The sequence below is a fragment of the Bubalus bubalis genome, chromosome 21 (assembly GCF_019923935.1).
Source record: "Bubalus bubalis isolate 160015118507 breed Murrah chromosome 21, NDDB_SH_1, whole genome shotgun sequence".
In the NCBI taxonomy this organism is placed as follows: Eukaryota; Metazoa; Chordata; class Mammalia; order Artiodactyla; family Bovidae; genus Bubalus; species Bubalus bubalis.
Window position 1 is genome coordinate 5,395,253 of NC_059177.1, and position 19,909 is coordinate 5,415,161.

Sequence of the window (19,909 nt, forward strand, 5' to 3'; positions counted from 1 at the left end):
TATCTCAAAGCTCTCAGAAGGCATAATATGGGGTAGGGGAGATGTTGGAAACTCCTAGTTACTGTTGACATGAAGGCAGACATTGTTGAGGATTTTAAATTTACTGAATTATTCTTCCTTTTTTTTCAGTGAATTTTAATTTTTTCCTCGTTCTGGGAGGACTTGCTCAGCATACAGGGTACAGTAGTGAATATAATGATTTGGTCCCCGTCTACATACAGCTTACAACATAGGGGAGGGAATGTTAAAGACTTGAGAAATCATAATCACAAATGTGACAAGCACTTCAGAAGAAGGGAATGGGGTCTGAGAAGGCATAATGGAGAGGTGACACGGGTGAGTCAGCGAGTCTTCTCTAAGGAAATAACATTCCAGCTACACTCCTCCTAATATGCTTCTCTCGAGTCTATTATCATCACCCTTTCCTAGTCCTCCTATTGTCTCCCTGGCCACTCCAGCTCAAATTTCTCTCACTGTGGGTTCCTCTTCTTCTATTCCAAACTCAGATTCTGAAGTTTTTCAGGTCTAAGATCTCCATCTTCTTCTCACTCCAAAGCTCCCCCTAAGGCAAGCCCTTCCACTCTGATCTCAAGCATCACCTACATTCAACAATCCCTAATTTAGTTTTCCAGTCCAGAACTCTTTTCCAAGCTTTGAATCCATGTGTCAGCTGCCTACATGACACCTTCATTTGCATCCCTCACCGGAATCTCAAATGTAACATAGCCCATGCTAAAGCTAAGATATTTCCTTCTAGCATCTTCTCTTCAGCCTGGTCTAGTTGGTAGCTGAAATACATCTTGAATTTTATCACATTTTCCCATCTACCCTACCATCAGCTCTTGTTTGGGTACTGCAAGCCTTTTCTCTTCTTGTATCAATTCTGTTCCCTTCCAATTGCTGTCTTAAATGGAAATCTTTCCTGATTACTCCTTGTTTTTAAAATTCTTACCCTGTTCTAAACATTGAATCTAAAATTGTTCAAATGGCTTCTAAGACCTTGCATGATCCATCCACTGCCTAATCTTTTGGTCTCATCTCATGCCAATCTTAGCATTATTCATTGTTCAATGAACCTCTTTCAGTTTTTAAAATTAAGAAGAAGAAGAAGAAAAAAAGGACCCTCATTTCTTAAAGACTTTGCACATACTGTTCCTGCCCTGTGGAACTTCTCAGGTCTGCTTTATAGCATGAGTAACATACTGTTTTCTGTCTCAGATACCAGGACATTCAGCTTCAAGTAACAGATTACCTGGTGGAAGAAGTTTTATTATTAATAATTGCAATAAGGATACTTACTTGTACCTCATATCACAAAAAATCTGGAAGTGGGCACTTCCAAAGTGAATACAATGTCACCCAAGACCAAGGCTTTCCTCTTTTCTGCTCTGCTCTTCTGTGCTTGCCACTTTTTAATTTAGGGTCATCACCTCATGGCTACAAAGTGGCTGTTGGAGCTCCCTACATCACGGTCTGATACCACACAGTTTCTGCATTCATGGTAGAAAAGGGGAGAGAAGGCTCTCCTCTTGTGTATACCAACTCTCTCAGAAACCAAAACATTTGTTTCCCATTTTCCCCTCATCATATCTGTGTCATAGGGTGACTCTTAGCTGTCAGGGGGGCTGGTTAGATGAGCATCAGGAGACAGAAGGGAGATCATGATGGCTGGTGAATACATAATTAACTATGTCCGATGCAGCCTTCAGAGCACTTACCAAATTAGTAATCAGACAATTCAACAGGCAGGCACACTTTGCCCACCGTCTCCTTTGTGAGATCATATGCCCTTTGACTACGGGGAACACATCTGTTTCGAAGCCCAGCAGCAGTGCTGTGCCTGATCTGTGTAGGAAGCAGCTGGTGGTGGGAGAACAGGTGAAAGTACAAGAGAACAACAGAGGCAGAACCCAGGTACAAAAGGGGAGAAAACTCCCAGCACAGAACTCAAGCCGATGGTCGTCTCTCATACCTCACCGCTCAACTCTGCATTCCAGTTAATTTGAAAACAGTCTTTCATCAAAAAAGAACAACTTTTGAAAGTGCTGCATTCTCTGCACCATGAACACAATTTTCCTAACCTCTTAATCCCTGCCATGTGAGTAGACATGGGGACTATAGTTTGCATTGAGATCCAGGAATGAATTCTTTGGCAAAAATATTTTAACCACTGTTATAGAGTTAGATGATCCAGAAAATTTTAAATTGCCTCAAGGACATGAATGTAAGTCAATTCTTGGCTAAATCACTCCAAATATCATTCAACAAGAAAAATTTATGAAAGCTAGAAAGTTATTTAAAAGAAGAGTCATAAAATTGGGGGTTTAAATTTTCCACTCCTGAGAGCATCACACTAACAGATAAAGAAGTCATCCAGACGACTGGATGAGGAGAAAGCAGATGTAAAGTGCCTGGAACTTGAAGGATGCTCGGCATAGTATTTTTGTTCTTATATCTGGACCACAGGAACCTGATTTACTCCTAACTCTTTCATGTCCTATATATGTAATTGTAGGCAAGTTGAATATATTCTTTGGTTCATAAATAGTATAGTAGTCTTAAACCACCTTCCAGTTATAACATGCAGTCACTCTACTATTTAAAAACTTAAGTTAATAAAAATTAAATGGCATTGAACACAGTCCAGAGTAGCCAATCTAATAAAACATGAAGGAATAGATTCATATTCCCAAGATGCAGAATCTGTTCATAGTTTCTGATGAGCATTCTCTCTGGTCATCTCAAAACACAAAGGGCACTCACTGACATGCAAATACCACAAAATATTTTCTTAAAGAAAGTTGTGACACAGACAAGATGAGATTTCAGATTTTAAATATGGTTGTTGTTTGAAATAAAATTCCTTAAAAAGAGAAAATGACTTTAGCGTTGGCAAAGGGAGTCCCCTAAGAAAAAGATGTAAACAGATGGCTGAGAAAGATCACCCACATGCTGCACGCAGATCTTGAGGAGGCATTTCTAAGAATGAGGCGGCACTTCCCAGCCTGGGCCACAGCCCACAAGGATCCTTATTTAACCCACAGAAAGCAGAGGGTTTTCACCTCTAACCAAGAGGAACCTCAGCCTGCTTGCCTCACAGCAATCCAGACCAGTCTCCAGCACTCCCCAGCGTTCCAGCAGAAGCTAAGTACCAATCGCTTGAGACAGGCAATCCTCTAGTAAATCAGGGTTTGAGATCAACCCTGAACCAACGTCTTCCCATAAAAACGGGCTGTTAAGCCCCAGCTAAGCATATTAGGCATTCAATTTAATGTGTGACATACATCTGCTTTCCTTTCTCAGGGAAGAGAAGTTTCAAGATAACTTAAATCCTGGACTTAATCAAGGGGAAAAAAAAATTTGGCAATGTTTAAAACTGAGCTTTAAAATACAACCCCAAAGAGAGTGAGGGAGACCATTTAGCTATAACTAAAGAGATTATATAACACCTAAATCAAATACAGGTTACCTGAGCAGAAGTACTCCATCTTTTATCTGGGCCCATTCATCTTTCCATTTGATGCCATCGACACTTACCAAAGACTGTCATCTACCTCTGGCCCCAGGCACAAAACACAAGCAAAAATGCAAATCTGGTAATCCACCCGCCTCCAAGCCCAAAGGCCACAAGAGGAAAACTCACAGATTTGTCTTTGACGAGGAAAGCGCAGCACTGAATCCCAGCCATCAACATCTTGTGTGGGTTCCACGCCACAGAATCAGCTCTGTTTCGTTAAACAGAGGAAAAAGCAGGGTAAGGAGGGGAGACTCAGCTTCCTCTGGTGGGAAGAATGCTATGACCCACTGCAGGCGCATTCAGTATTCACTTTCAAGTCAGCGCTCCAGAGGACTCCTGGTGTGAGTGGTTTGGGGAGTTTGTTGTTTGGAGATTTTTTTTTTAAAAGCAAAACAATTGCTTAGTTTTGGGCCTATTATCAAAATGTCACCTAAGTGGGGAAAGTCCAGAGAGATCCCCTTGCCTGAAGAAAAGGCACCGGGCCTGGGAAACCACGCTTACCTGTGGATACCCTGCAGGAGCCTGCGGTGCTTCCTGGACATCAAGGCTGAGCCACCCCAAGAAGCCTGTTGAGACAGTGATACAACCCAAACTGCATTATTTCAGTGGTATTTGTTCACCAGCCAGTTGTCATTTGATACTGTAAGTCAGTTTCAACCAATATGGAGTCTAGGAATTTTTTAAAAATTATTTATTTTTAATTGAAGGATAATTGGTTTCTACCATACATCAACATGGATCAGCCATAGGTACTCAGATGTTCCCTCCCTCTTGAGCCTCCCGCCCACCTCCCACCCCATCCCACCCCTCTAGGGTGTCACAGAGCCCTGGTTTGAGTTCCCAGTGGACTCTGGGAAATTTTGATCACCAGCTGTGCTCAGGTGATCTGAACCTCATTGCAACAGAAGGGTCTCCACTGATGCTTAGGAATTAAATCCCCACATTATAAAAAGACTGGTAAGTAACTCGTTGAGTTGCCAGTGGACAAAAGACACAGTCCACATGCTCTAAAATCGTAGAATCTAAAGTACACAATTGTCCTTCAATGTTGACGGCTGCAACAAAAGATAAGAAAGAGCCCAATATCCTATGGAAAGAAACGGCAAGACTGTGCACCATGGATGTGGAGGAGGAAGGAAATGAGAGGTCTCCAGGTTCTCAGAGCGTCGCAAAAGCTGAGCTCACTGGTGGACAGCAAAGAGTGGCCGCAAGAGCAGCCTTCCCGTTCAGGGCTGGCCAGGGGCAGGAGAGCGGGTCGCCCAGGCTGCACCCTTAAGGAGGCGCCCACTTGCAGAGCTGGGCTCTTACATGGCCCTGGGAGTGAATGTCTCATTAAGTTTTCAAGTACCAAACTGACGTTCTTATTTCTCACACTGATTCTTCCTCCCTCCCCTCCAGGCTTACTGACTCTGGGATTTCCTTTCCTCTCCTTATTCTCAGCTCTCCTCTCCTTTGCTTAAGACAATTATCTGCCCAATGAACCCTAAGGAACCTCGACTGCCTCACATTCCAGCCCTGCTTCCCTGGACTAGACTCTCCAATGACCCCAGAAGTTCCCAAAGGTTTGTGGGCCAAAACTGGTACACAGGCACATCCTCAAGATTCCCAGATAAGGGACTGATGATCAGGACTGTCAGTCAAGCCCCCTTGTCCCTGCCCTTGTCTCCCACTGTCATTCATGACAGACCATGTGTGACCCAGGCTGAGCTGTGGAGGCAACTGCCCTCAGCCTCTGGGAAAACTTGATCTGAACCTACTAATTGAGGCTTCCCAGGCCTGGATTTTAAGAACCTGACCCTCTCAAACATGAAAATCACTTACATTTTAGGTTCTTTTTACTTCTCGTATACACCCTAAACTCTAAGTTGCCTGCTTTTCTCAATTCTCTTATCCTTTAACTTCTTGAGAACCTACCAGTGGCAACTAGGGGAAGGGTTAATCAGGAAGACTCAGCCACACCCAGTACCCTCACCCTTTCTGCCCAACTCACACAGCTGCTCTCCCTGCTGCCTCCTGCACAGCCCTCTGCCTCTTCTTCCTCCTCAAGAAGCAGACAATGTTCTGCCCATCTTAGTGAGCTGGGCTACAGTTTTAAAATCCCAGGAGCTCTTTCAAGGCATCAGTTCACTGGTTTACAGGGTGGTTAGGCATGGTTGGGGGCTTCCCTGCTGGCTCAGACAGTAAAGAAACCACTGGCAATGTGGGAGACCTGAGTTCGATCCCTGGGTTGGGAAGATCTCCTGGAGGAGGGCACGGCAACCCACTCCAGTATTCTTGCCTGGAGAATCCCCATGGACAGAGGAATTTGACGGGCTACAGTCCATAGTGTCTCAAAGAGTTGGACATGGCTGAGCAACTCAGCACAGCACAGTATTGGCAGGGTTAGAAACAGCTCAGCCACAAATGCATTCCTCAAAAGAACTAAGGAGAAACACAACACCCCGATGCCAGTGTCCTACGTATACTGGCTTCCCTCTGTAACTTCCTCATTCCAAAGCTCACTACAACATCAAACCAATGGATGTCACTCTGGACCTCTGAGTTAGGTGCCGTGGGGAACACTTGCCTATGTTTTTCTCTTGAAGTAACTAGTTAATAATCTTAAATTGTAGGGCTAATCTTGAGAGGGAAGTGGAGGCAGGGTGGAATGGAAAGGCGGCAGCTCCTAGAGCCCCTGATTTTAAGTGTAGTGTTAGCCATCTTCTCCAGGACGAGGACTTGGGATGGAACACGGGTGAGACACCGCAGGAAGTGTGGCTGGGAGTGTGAGGATTTGCAGTGGCCACAGCCTCTGCTTCAGAGAAGAGCTGGACTAGCCCTGAAATCCTGGTCTCAGGCAGAGGCTGCAATAACCCTGGCTCTCACAGCCAAAACTTTCAACACGACTAAGGTTTTTATTATTCAGTAGTTTAAAAATGCATTGTGATTAACCAAATTTCAGACACTATCAGATGTAAGGGAACCATTTTTTTGTGGACTGCTGAGAAAGAAAAAAATATGACATCAACATACCAATTAGGTATATTAAAGATGTAAACAAAATATTTTCAAAATAATAAGATACAGTATACATGCTGGCCAACTTGGTTTTAAGGAAAATGCAGAACAAGCAATCTTGATTTCATTTTTAAAAAGAAACCCAAGTAAATACCAGTTTTTAATATTTGAAAGGATCTTTAAAATACCCTCTAGAAAACTTCAAACAGGCCAAAGTTATCACTGTAATGTTATTAATTTTTTTATCTTTCAAATTAATAAACTTGGTATGGAAAGTTTCTTCAAGAAAAGCTACATGTTCCTGCATAGAATTTGTTCAATGGGACTTCCCTGGTGGTCTAGTGGTTAAGACTTCAGAGGACTCGGGTTCAGTCTCTGGTCTGGGAAGATCCCACAGGTGTGGAGCAGCTAAGCCCGTGCGCCCCAGCTATTGAGTCCATGTGCCTGCAGCCTGTGCTCTGCAACAGGAGAAGCCACGGCAATGAGAAGCCTGCAGACAGCAGTGAAGAGGAGCCCCAGTTGCCGCAACTAGAGAAGCCCATGGGTAGCAACAAAGACCCAGCACAGCCAAAAAATAAATAAATTTTTTTAAATGTTCATTAACAGAATGATGTCTGTAATATTAGAGGGTGAGTGAGTATTGTCTCAGTGTTAGAGCCAATTTCTTTAATTAGTCACACTAACAGTTGTCAAATTTAATCAAATACTACAAACATGCAAACAGAACAATTTTCGTGGTTCAAATATTCCCTTATAAAAGGGTTTTCTTAAAAAATTCAACCTCAGATTTTTAAAAAATCTAGAGAGGTTTTCATTCACATCTTATCAATCACAATTCTCTCTAAGCCCCATAAATCTCTTAACATAATTCCCAATTTGGAAAGTGTTGTAGTTACTCTGTTTTACATAAACTATATAATCCATATTTGATGTTTCTTTTATGAGAGTAGAATGTTTAAGTACAACTGCTCATATATTTGCTTTTGCCCCTATTTCCACAGTCACAAAAGTACTCACTTCATATTATCTTTCAGGACACAATGTATTATTATACTTCTAAGTCTATAAAAATCAATAACATGTAAGTTGAAATGTGAACAGATACAAACCCTACAATCTCATTGAAAGAAGTCACAAATAATTTACCTGACATATTGCCATTTGCATACTAATCAAGCCTGTAACTCTAGAGAGCTTCAGGTGACTACTGCTGCTTTTACCAAATAGTAGTATACATTCAATGAAAGCTTTGAGTTGCTAAAAAATTCTTTCGATATTATATCATAGAAATCCTACTTTCAATCATCCAAACTATAAAATTAGGTGTAGGTGTATGCCCCCAAACAAATGTTCAGTGAGTCAAAACTATTGTCCTTTCTTTGTCTGATAAGGAAGGTATGAACCACTCACTCACTGGAGGAGAGTTCCCTGAAGTCTCGTCTTCGGGTTCAATGATTCTTTCTACCAGGTTGAATCAAACTAACTAACTGCTGGTGTCATCCACACACACAGTCAGAAAGCTCAACAAACATTCTTAACCAGCTGAACTCAATTTTTTAACCCTGAATAAGTAGAATTTTAAGTTACTTTTAATCAAGGAAAACAATATTATGAGCAACCCCAGGACCTACAGAACTAATCACACAAAAAGGCCACCCCTTTAAGTTAGAAAAGTATAAAGAATATATATTATCCCAATCACTCTCCAATAGCTATCTATGACAGATCCAGATAAAAGCTGTTTTAATTACAGCATGCAGTGCACCTATGCAGCTTTTGGCATTTTCCAGCTGACTGGAATCACAGAACATTAGAGCTGCTGCTGCTGTGTCGCTTTCAGTTATGTCCGACCCTGTGTGACCCCAGAGACGGCAGCCCACCAGGCTCCCCCGTCCCTGGGATTCTCCAATCAAGAACACTGGAGTGGGTTGCCATTTCTTTCTCCAATGCATGAAAGGGAAAAGTGAAAGTGAAGTCGCTCAGTCGTTCCCGACTCTTAGCGACCCCGTGGACTGCAGCCTAGCAGGCTCCTCCGTCCATGGGATTTTCCAGGCAAGAGTACTGGAGTGGGGGGCCATTGCCTTCCTTTACTGACCACAACAGGCATTTATTTCCCTCTTGACAAAAGAAACCAAAACCCAACGAGCTGGGGTCACAATGAAGAGGAGGCAGGTTTGAATCCTAAATCAGCCTCTCGACTCCACAGTGTGGAAGGGGTCCCCCATACTGTGCTGTCTTAATGACAGTAGATCCAAGGAAATTATCCAGGAGGGAAGAGGAAATAAGAGGAAACCTGGAAAACAAAGACAAAATACCCATCGAGTCTTGGGTAGCTTCTTCCTTCTTACCTAACAGGATATGACATGTTTATCTCCCCTAATCAGAAATATTCTTGCTTGTGCTCAGTTGCTCAGTCGTATCTGACTCTTTGCATCCCTATAGACTGCAGCCCACCAGGCTCCTCTCTCCATGGAATTTTTCAGGCAAGAATACTGGGGTGGGCTGCCATTTGCCTTCTCCAGGGGATCTTACCAACCCAGGGATCAGGAAGACACACATCTCTTGTGTCTCCTGCATTGGCAGGTGGATTCTTTACCACTGAGCCACCTAGGAAGTCCCAATTGGAAATATATGTAGATACAAATAGTTGGAGAGCTCATATCTAGCTCCTGAGAGTATGAAAAACTTCCCACCAAAGCTGCAGAAAGGCTACACAGTTTAATAGACGGGCACACAGGGGTGAACTTACGTCTACATGGAGCCAGAGGCCGTGCCTCTCGCAGATGTCCGCTATCTCATCCAGAGGATCGAAGGCCCCCAGCACAGTGGTACCAGACGTGGCACACACAAGGAATGGAGCTGCGCCCTGCGAGAAGCACCCACACGTCAGAGTTCAAGAATCGTCATCGTCACCACAGAATCCGTGGCACAGTTATACATCTGGACATTTATGTGGTTTCTTTGGAGACAAACATTCATTCAGTGAGTGTGTTTACATTTTTCCATCACATGGCCTCTGCCTGATACGATAAGTCACTTCAGTTGTGTCTGACTCTTTGTAACCCTATGGACCATAGTTGGCTAGGCTGCTCTGTCCATGGGATTCTCCAGGCAAGAATACTGGAGTGGGCTGGCATACAAACAGCTTAAGAAAATAGAAAATGCCATGATAATAGACTCCTTTGTCCCAACTCCACATGCCTTTCTTTCTTAGGTCTTCTCTAGCTTTCCCAGATAGAAAGTGAATAAGCTAGCAACTAAGATTTGGTGCTGCCAAGTAAATAAATAAATTAAAAAAAGAAAGAAAGTGAATAAGCTGAACTCCCATGGCAAAATGGCTTGCTCTGTGATTCCTAACTCCCTCCCAGGGAGACCCCCTTAGCAGCTCCAAAACAAGAAGGAACAGGCCTGGGAGACAGACCACAGCCCCAGGGGCAGGCCTCCCAGGCCTGTCTGCTGGTCACCTGGTAGCTACAAGGCAAGGGATGTGCTGGGGACAAATCTGGTGACAGAGGGGATACGGTAACCTCACTGGGATGCACTCCCCAAATGAGAGCCATGATAGAGAAAATTATTAGAATGTGCTGGAGAAGAGGACCTGTGTCTTTCTGCCACGATAATTCCTCATCTAGCCCACAGCTGCGTCTTGCAGAGGGAGCAGGTACCATGAGAAACGGGAGGAAAGGGAGAATGTGGGAACAGGAATGCTAACTCCCGCCAAGCGAGCCCAGCAGGCGCCCGGGCCCCAGGAGAGGTTTCATGGCAGCCACAAAGAAGAGAGCACAGGAGGCTATTTCCAGACAGAGCCTTCCCAACCTGCTGGCAGGGGTGTGCTTCTCTCTGCGGAAGTGCCTTGAGGGGAAAATCTGCAGACAAAGATGGGGGTGGGGAGCAAAAGTAGAATCCTGATCCAGAGCACCAGGAGTCAGAGACAACAATGCTTACTTGTCAAAGTCATTTTAGGATGAGTCCTTTTCCCCTCAATTTTATCTTGAAAGACACTTGTTCTTATAATGTATTTTATGTCCCATTTAACAACAGGGATGTTCTGCTTGAACCAGATTCATTCCAATTTAGCTGACCTTTGACAGAAAGATGTGACTTCCTGGCTTCTAGATGGAGGCCATCTAGAGCAAGGATGCTTAGCCGCCATCTCCAGGCTGAAATGCAAGGAATCACGGTGATGGTACACAGCGGATCCACCTGCCGGGTGGGGAGGTGGCCATGACCGGTGGAACCCAGCCCACTGAGCCTCTTGGGAGCAGGGCCTGTGGCTGACAGAGCCCCTGGGAACCACGGGCTTCAGGGCTTCTGTCCTGTAATCAACTACCAACGGATTATGTCTTTATCATGCCCGTGACCTAAATGAAATGCGACCAAATTTACATCAGTCATTGAAAGCAACAGAAAAAGTAATTTACTAAAACCATTGAAGGTGTCTTTAATGCTGGGGCTTTCCTTATAAACTCTATGACATCCTGACAATTGTGAAAAATATCTGCGCTAGCTATTGTAGCCCATTAATGAGTTTTCCTCACCCTTTTAACAATCTAGCTACAAATACAAGACCCAGAAATTAAACTTTTGTAATCTGGATTTAACCTTCGATGTTTTTCCCCTTTCTCATATCTCATGCTATTAATGAGAAAACTCAGTGGAAATAATATTGATTGTGTGTTGCCAATCAGCTGAATTCTCTAACAAAGTTGGTCATTTCAAATGCTCATACACAAAAATACCTTCACTTATTCAGCGATCATCTTAGTCTTCTTTTTTTAAAATAAGCACTTTAGAACCTCTGCTGCTTCTGTGGATTTCACCGTTTTTATAATGGCATCAGGGTAAAGGTCACAGCTCAATCAATTAAAAAAATTGATTGTGGTTGGTCAGGGAATTGAATCCCAGAAGAAAAACAGAGTTGATGTACTATCTGCTACGTCTGTAACAGCACTAATTAAAAGTTTAAAACAAAAAAAAAAAAACTATGTCTGAAGAACTGAGAAAAAGAAACTAGTCATGAGGTATGAAGATCTCAGAATGGATGCAAGATCGGTCCTCAGTGAATCCAAGCTCAAGTTTCAAATGATGAAAGGAGACCGAGACAGACCAACTCTAACCCTGTTGCCCTTCTTTCAAATGTGCCTAAAGCAATTCTTACTTTTTAAACACTTCCCTTTTCAAGTTTTCAGCTTCAGATATGCCCCTTTCATGGACTTTAGTTGTCAAAACAAACAGAAATTTGAACGATGAAAATAATGATGACTGCTGTGGAATAAATCCATCCAGTATGTTAGAAGATGAGTTCTTCATGATACTTTAAATAGAAAAAACTGTTTGGCTATCTTTCAGGATGTTTGGTAATTCACTCACTATTGTGAAAATTGGTAAATAAGCGGGAAAGTAAAATATTGATCCTGTCTTGGCTTGTTCAAACTGTTCCTTAGGGTAACTAAATAGGGATGAAGGAGCAAAACTGTTTATGGTAGTAGGCCTGCCACTAAATGAAGAAGGGATGAGACAATTAGCTAGGACATCACTAGTGAAATAGTGGGTCTAGACAATGAGGACAAATGGCAGCAAAGTCCACGAGGTGAGAGGCTGATGCAGAGTTCTGTGATAGATGGACTAATAATGTTATCACAAAGGGGCCCAAGACCTTTGCTGACTAAAGGGCAAAATGCCACCCGTGAAGGCTTCTTGGTAAAAATTCCAACCTGAATCTCCCCAAGTCTCAATATCTAACAGCCAAACAGAAAATATAGAAAACAGATGGGGAGGTATAAGAGCACTTAAAGTCAAATTCTCAACGGAATCAACAAAATCTACCATGTGGAAAACTCGACAGGAGAAAGGACTTGCTTTCTCCAATGGATCACTTGCAGGGGGGATAAAGGAAAAGAAGGCTGTGGGTGGGAAAGCATTTATGTGATAAATCAACCAAATGCAACATGTGGACTTTATAGGAATTCAGACCACCAGCTATTTTTTATAAAGGACAATGGGAGAAAATCTAATGAGTGAATACTGGATAATGTTAAGAGCTTATTCTTTAAGTGTGATGTGTGTGTTTTTTTTTTTTTTTAAAGAGAAAGTATCTTTTACAGATATACTGAATTATTTGAGGATTAAATATCATAATGTATAGGATATGCTTCAGAATGATCCAGTGGGAGGGAATGGGAGCAGAAGTCAATGATGGTGAAACTTGCATGACCTATATGTGTAATCTCATTATATTAGTTTTATATATATTTAAAATTTTCCATAATGAAAAGTTTGAAAATTCAAGAAAGAAAAAAAGAGAAAGAAAGAAAGGGTGAAGGAAAGATGGAAGGAAGGAATCATATGAACCATACAAAGAGCGGAATCAATATTCCCCGCCAACAAGCATTAACAACATAAGTTCCTTTTGATAGGAGCTTTTGTAGAAAAAGATACAATTAGATTTTTAAAAAATAGATAAAACTAAAGGTGACATCTGTAGTCCACAGCAGAAAGAACAGGTTTCAATGTAGAATTTTACTCAAGAGGATAAAGAAATCGGATAACCTCTACCACAAGACAACTATCAAATCCATTTGTCAATGGAATGTTTTAAAAATATAAATCTAAGGACACACACCAGAAGCCAGTACATCTGCAATAAACGCAGAACGTTTACATAGAGAATTTCAAACCAAATACAGTGATCGAGCATGCTCCAGATAAGGTGAATTCTGGAGAAGTTAAAAAAATTATAAACAGTACAAGAACAGAAAAACAGAAATATAATGTTAAAATTTAAAAAATAAAAATAAAAGAACCCATCCCTCAGTATGAAGCCCTCTGAGGACAGAGAAACTTCTATCAAAGCTCAAAATCCGAACACACCTGATGCAGTCGCTGCCTATTGGAAAGTGATGGGAGAAGGGTCTGAAGCTTCACTGGCTGTGGGGCTTCCAGGGGATGGGAAGGATGCATGGAAATGGCTGTACCTAATCCATCAGTCATTTGGCCCAAGAAGAAAGATAGCTGATGTCAGGCTTAAAAATAAAACAGATATCGGGGCCAGGCTTTGCTGCAGTACAGCAGGTCACCAGGGCCATGCCTTGCCTCCCCCAGCAATGGGCAGGCCAGCTTTCAAACATTCTGGAAGCCAAGGGAGAGAGGACAGTCTGCCAGAGCAGAAATACTAGGCTCAGACCCAACGGGGGTGATGGTTACGGATGGGCTTCACGTGGAAACAACCCAGGAGGATCGTTTGTCCAAGAAGTCAGAAACTACCCTGAATGCAGCCTGGAGGTAACTGGTTTGGCCTGAAGCATCCTCAGCGTCAGGAGTTATACAGCAGCAAGAGAGGCCAGAACAAGGTTCTGAAGCTTATTCTAGGCAAGGACCTGGTACAGAGTGACATCAGTGTTTCAATAGGCTCCAGCCCCCTGGGAATGAGCACATTCGAGAAGCTCCACAGAACACGCAGAGCAAGCACCAGACACAGCACCCCTGTAGATGAGCTCCCTCCGTCCGCCCGAAGAGGACCTCTTCTCTCCCCGACACACAGACAGGTGCCTGGCCGCTGCCCCGCATGCTCTCCTTCATGCCCAGACACGCGCACGTTTCCCCTCCCTCCCTCTCCTTGCCCACGCACCTCTTTCTTGGCCTCCTGCACGCGCTTCTCCAGCTCCTCAGGTATCATCTTACCTCTGAGAGAACAGATTTGTGACACAGTCACACTCGGCAGTGAGCAGACGTGGGACAGCTTTGTAAATGGTATCGATCCCCCCCGCCACCGCCCCAGCCAGGCTTCTGGATCCTGTCCCCGTTACCTTCCATCTGTCTCCACAAAGCACACATTCTCAGTACCAATCCCAAGAAAGGAAGCAGACTTCTTCATGGAGTAATGACACTACATTCAAAGAGGCGAGGGGGAGAGAGAGACACGGATACACGGCATGAAAAAGGTACTGCTTATTAGCTACATGGGTGTGCGTCACACGGCTGAGCCCAATCTCTGGAATCCTATTGCCTTAAAACATAAAAAGCATTCAATTGAGCTCTTCAGTATGGTGGTTAAAAACACTGGCTTCCCCTGGGATCTGAGAAACCAAGATTTAATTCCAGGTTTTCCCCTACAGATATGGACCCTTGAGCAAAGAATGCATGCTCTCCGAGCCTCAATTTGCTAATCTATAAAGTGGCTATATGGGTGCCTCCTCCATCTGCTTGTCATGGAGTTAAAATGGTTAATACGTATAAACAGTTGGCACAGAGCCTGGTGTATAAACAAACTTGGCCTCGGGAGGTTGTTGTTTTCCGTAACACTGAGGAAAAGTTTCTCTTGATGCTTCTAATAAAACTCAGTATTAATGGAAACAGAATCTAATCCACTGCTGACTCAAAAACCCTCTAAGGGGCGATCAAGACTCTGTCTCAAAAACTGTAATCACAGACCACAGAAGAAGCCGTTTTCAAGAGCAAACAATGAGTTATACATGCTGATCAGATACTTGACTAGTCTCGTTTAATACTGACTATAAGACTGAAATTAGACACGAGGGAATGTGGCTAAAATCATAATAACGAAAGTAATAAGTTTGGGATTTTCCTGGTGGTCCAGTGGTTAAGACTCTGTGCTTCCACTGCAGGGGGCACAGGTTCAATTTCTGGTTGGAGAACTAAGATCCCAAATGCCGCATCGTGCAGCCAAAAAGTAAATAAACAAAATAAAATCTTAAGAAGTAACACTCACTTACAGAAATACTATGCGATGTAGCCCTGGCAGGAATGAGGCTAAGAGCTGACTTTGGAATTAGGTCTTGTCTATTTCTTATTGGCAAATAGCAGTATATACTCTGGGTTGTTGGGCCTTTTTTCCCTACATAAATTCAATAAAATAATTAGCACTCAAACACTGGAGATGTTTCTCTTTATACATCAATGTGGACAGGCGGTCAGTTAATTCTTTTTCACGCCAGAAAAACTGAAGGGGCTAAAGGACATGACTGTACCAAAAAAACCTTAGTAATTTAATTTGTAGGTATGAATACATTAAAGGAGTAGTCATGTCTTCACACTTAACTTGATATATTCCCTCAAATGTGGTAATTTTTTCCCTCTTTTGTCAAGAGAGTTTTATGGAGAGCTCTTTTTTTAACTCTATAAAAATACATGCCGAAGTAACACCATCAGGAGAAATGGCATCATCCTAAAAAAATTAATTTCCAAATATCGAATAGGACACATTTGAAATGCCTGTAGGATACATTCATTTCAGGTTGTTACAAAAACACATGCATAGTGAAGAGTAATAATGTACATGGAAACACAGTTAATTCTCTACTTGCTACATCAGTCCACCATAGCTAAGGTGACAAGTAAGGTGAATTATTTCTCACCAGAGACTGGGGGCCTCTGGCACCAAACAGCTATTGATTTCATAATGATAAATAGCAGCCTACCCCCACTGACATCTGCCAGTAAGGAAAATCACACTGCTTTGCCCCGAAAAATAGCAACATATCCCCAATCAATGGATCTGCTGAATAAAAAACCTGTCCTCAGAATAAGAACAGCTTCTGGAGCTATTTTTGGGAATCTCTGGGCAAACTGGGAGTCCAATGGCAACCTCAAATGCATAATGACAGATTTTTTTTTTCAAAGCCTGAAAAACTGAAGTCTAAACATCTGAAAACATCAGAGGAGGAAAAGAACCTTGGAAGGGGGAAAAAAAAAGAAAAGAAAGGGTGATGCTTCAGATATACCAAGTAGTTTCAAGGGAAGGAAAAAGCTAGAAGCCAGAGTTCAGAAGTAACAGCTGCATTTAGACACAAGAATGCCTGCTCCCTTCACTGGCAGAAGAATAGTCAGTGCTTCTAAGATCCAGTCTCCCCCTGGGTTTCACTGTCCCACAGAAGGTACACGATTCTCAGCAGGCATTTATTTCTATGAAGACAAGACAGCCAGTACCCACATGAAAGACAGAACTGCATGGAAATTTTCACTCCTGGTTCCAGAAAAGCTTTCCTCTGTGACCTTGATTTTCTCAGAGCACTGCAGTTTTCCGCGCTCATGGGCTGTGTTGTGGACACTCGGAGTCCTAACATGCAGTGCTCAGATTAGCTTCAGGTGGTGGGGAGAGCAGGGTCGTGAATGTCATGCCTTAGGAAATGAAGAAAAGGAAGTATAGGGACTTCTCCAAGAGCACACAGCTGGCTTGATTCCTAAAGAGGCAGAGCCGGGATCCTGGACGACATCCTGGAAAGCACCTGCTCACCCCGTCAGTGCCTGCGATGGTCCTGAGCCTGGGGCAGCCTCACGAGAGAGCAGGGCCACAGAGCGGGTGGAGCAGGTGAGGCACCTCCAGTGCAAAATTTAAGAAGGTGTGACCTTGGGACGTGTACTCTAGTGACCTCACTGCCTCACCCCAGCATGGACCCTGATGGAGAGGAACCAGGACAACTGGTTGCTGGCCTGGGAGTGAAAAGAGCTTCCTTCCTCCTCGCTTTTGAGTGGCAGACAATATTCAGTACTTCATGCTGATTTCCAAAATGATTTGAATGACAAAACTAAGATTTCTCTAAATTTAAGGAATTCCCATGTGCTAAGTTGCTTCAGTCATGTCCAACTCTTTGCAACCCCATGGACTGTAGCCCACCAGGCTCCTCTGTCCATGCGATTCTCCAGGCAAGAATACTGGAGTGGGCTGCCATGCCCTTCTCCAGGGGATCTTCCTGACCCAAGGATCGAACCCACATCTCTTACGTCTCCTGCATTGGCAGGTGGGATCTTTAACACTAGCGTTCATATCTAACTGCTAATCAAGCTACAAATGTTTTTTACTTTAATTATTTTTCTCCAAAAGTTCCCTTTTCTTTGGCTCCCCTCTGCCAAGGCTCAGACGCTAATCTACCAGCACCTTGGTCTTGGAGGTCCCAGCCTCCAGATTTGTTGAGAAATACATGTCTGTTGTTTGGGCCACAGGTTCTATATTTTGCTAGAGCAGCCTGAGCAAACCAAGACACAGGCTGAGTTTGGTTTTCTGGCTTCATCTTCTGCTGGCATGTTAGCCAAAGCATATATTTTGCCCCTTTTCGCACACACATCTCCAACAGAGATTTTAAAAAATACTCAGCTCTTGGTTTCACAACTCCACAAAGTTTCCATTTCTTTTCATGCCTAATTTGCCAGCTACACTTGTGTTACTGGTCTTCCCCAGGCATCATCTTCATTCTAGTCTTCCACAGAATTTCTTCCCCACTTCCACGGCAATTATTCCATAAAAGAACTCTGGTACATTTTATTTATTTATTCTTAACTAATTTATTTATTTTTGGCCATGCCACATGACATGCAAGATCTTAGTTCCCTGACCAGGGACTGAATCCACTCCCCCTGCAGTGGAAGCACAGAGTCTTAACCACCAGACAGCCAGGGATGTTCCTCTGGTACCTTTTAAACCAAATGAAGAATGAAAAAAGGCAAAAGTATCACTGTGCTGATAGCAGGGCCCTTATTTAATCAGCCTTTCCAGGCGGGGACATAGCAATTCAAATGCAGTAGGGACTCTGCATTTCTGATATGCTAGGGTTCCTCCACCTGAAATACCAAGGGTTGGAATCCAGGCAGGAAATTCTACTCCATCATCATATCAAGAAACCAAGCATTTCCCCTAGAAGTCCACATTCCTAAATATTCTTCTTTTGCTATAGAAAGAACATCTTGTGAGGAAGGGCCTGGGGAGGTAAGTTCAGAATCTCAGAGGAGATGACTCCTCCTAGCTGCCCCCAACTCAATGTCCACTCTGCAATTAGTGCTGAGCTAACCAATGGTCAGGCAGGACAGGGGAAACACATGGGGGTGGTCAGGTTCCTGCACAGATTATACTTTTGTGATAATAAGATAACTTCTGCTCTTGGAAGAGAGTAACAGATACAGGAAAGTTCAGTTGGAATTAGCAGAAAACTATCAGATTTTGCCCGTCTCATGTGTTTGACAGGAGCCCTAGGAGTACTGCAGGAGCTACAGGAGGGGATGTGGGGAAAAAGCAGTGGTGGGATGGACAGAGGCCCCTACTGGAACCACAAACAGGAAAAATAAAAAGCATCCTTTCCAAGTAAGACAGCATTTGAGCTGCGCCCCATGTTGGTGTAGCTGGGTCGTTCTCTCCTCCTTAGCACATGTGTGCTAAGGTGCTCAGTCGTGTCCAACTCTGCGACCCCACCGACTGTACCCGCCAGGCTCCTCTGCCCAAGGGATTCTCCAGGCAAGAATGCTGGAGTGGGCTGCCGTTTCCTCCTCCAGGGATCTTCCCGACCCAGGGGAAGATTGAACCTGTGTCTCCTATGTCTCCTACACTGGCAGGTGGGTTCTTTACCACTAGCACCACCTGGAAAGCCCTCTCCTCCTCCTATTACTACAAAGAGCTAACGTTTCTGTCTAGTATGTGCCAGGCACCACTCTACATGCTCTAACTCATTCGATCTCTGGTGATAACGAAGCTCACGTGGATGCTGGGTCGTTTTTATGGACTGTTCACCGCCCCCTGCACCCAATCCCTTCTCCAGGCAGCTTTGCAGAGAGTCTCCTTAAGAGGTGAAGTCTATTTCCCTACTTCTTGGATCTGGGTTCCTATATGCAACTCACTTTACCAAGAAAATGAGGGGGAAACGACAACGTGCCAGTTCTGAGCCCAGAACTCAAGAGGCCCGGTGTGTCTCTGTGCTGTTTTTCACCTGCACCGCTGCCATGACAACGCTGGGCCAGCCTGCGGGAGCATCCCTGTTGTCAGCCCAGCCCAGCCACGCCCAGAGCAGCCATGGGCCAGGCAAGCCCAGCGCTGCTCGGCTGTCCCCAAACCTGAGGGCCATGTCTGGCTAGAGCTGCATGCTTCTGGGTTGAGGAGCAATTTGTTACATTAGAGCTGACTGATACACTCATCTTTATAAATTAGGAAACTGAGTTACAGCAGGATTCATCAACTTACCCAGGTCACTCAGAGAGTAGGCAGTGGAGACAGGAACTGGCCCCAGGCAGCCTAGCCCCGGGCCTGCGCCCCCACCCACAGGCTGACCTCTCACTTCAGAGGGGGTTGTGGTAACATCCCCTTGTGTGTCTGTGTGATGTCACTGTTACTGAATAGCTCCCTTTCCTAGAAGGGCCCTCGTGTTAGCCACTCAATGCAATCAGTTTCACAAGGAAATGGGAGCAGAAGACAGAGCTGAGATCAGCAGCAATCACCTAAATTCTAATAAATGAGACACTCAAAGCAGAGATTCACAAGAGGTGGCACTTTGAAATTAAGTGCTCTCTTTTCTCCAATAACGTTACAGACTATAAATCTTAAATAAAAGGTGATATACAAAAGAGGGTGGCCAGGGCTTACAATATCAAATGCATCAGAATTTCTTTTGGAATTAA

General features: G+C 43.7%; 1 protein-coding gene across 8 annotated transcripts in view; it reads right to left on the reverse strand.

Annotated features, from left to right (window-relative positions):
• The window catches only part of GADL1 (glutamate decarboxylase like 1), a 650,110-nt gene that overhangs the window by 121,719 nt on the left and 508,482 nt on the right, over positions 1-19,909 (reverse strand). For all 8 annotated transcript variants that reach the window (XM_044934156.2, XM_044934155.2, XM_044934158.2 and 5 more), the window contains 5 exons: positions 14,320-14,399; positions 14,142-14,196; positions 9,264-9,380; positions 4,019-4,083; positions 3,644-3,725 (listed from right to left, as the gene is read on the reverse strand). In XM_044934156.2, the coding sequence (XP_044790091.2) occupies positions 3,644-3,725; positions 4,019-4,083; positions 9,264-9,380; positions 14,142-14,196; positions 14,320-14,399 (399 nt within the window). The remainder of the gene's footprint in view (positions 1-3,643; positions 3,726-4,018; positions 4,084-9,263; positions 9,381-14,141; positions 14,197-14,319; positions 14,400-19,909) is intronic.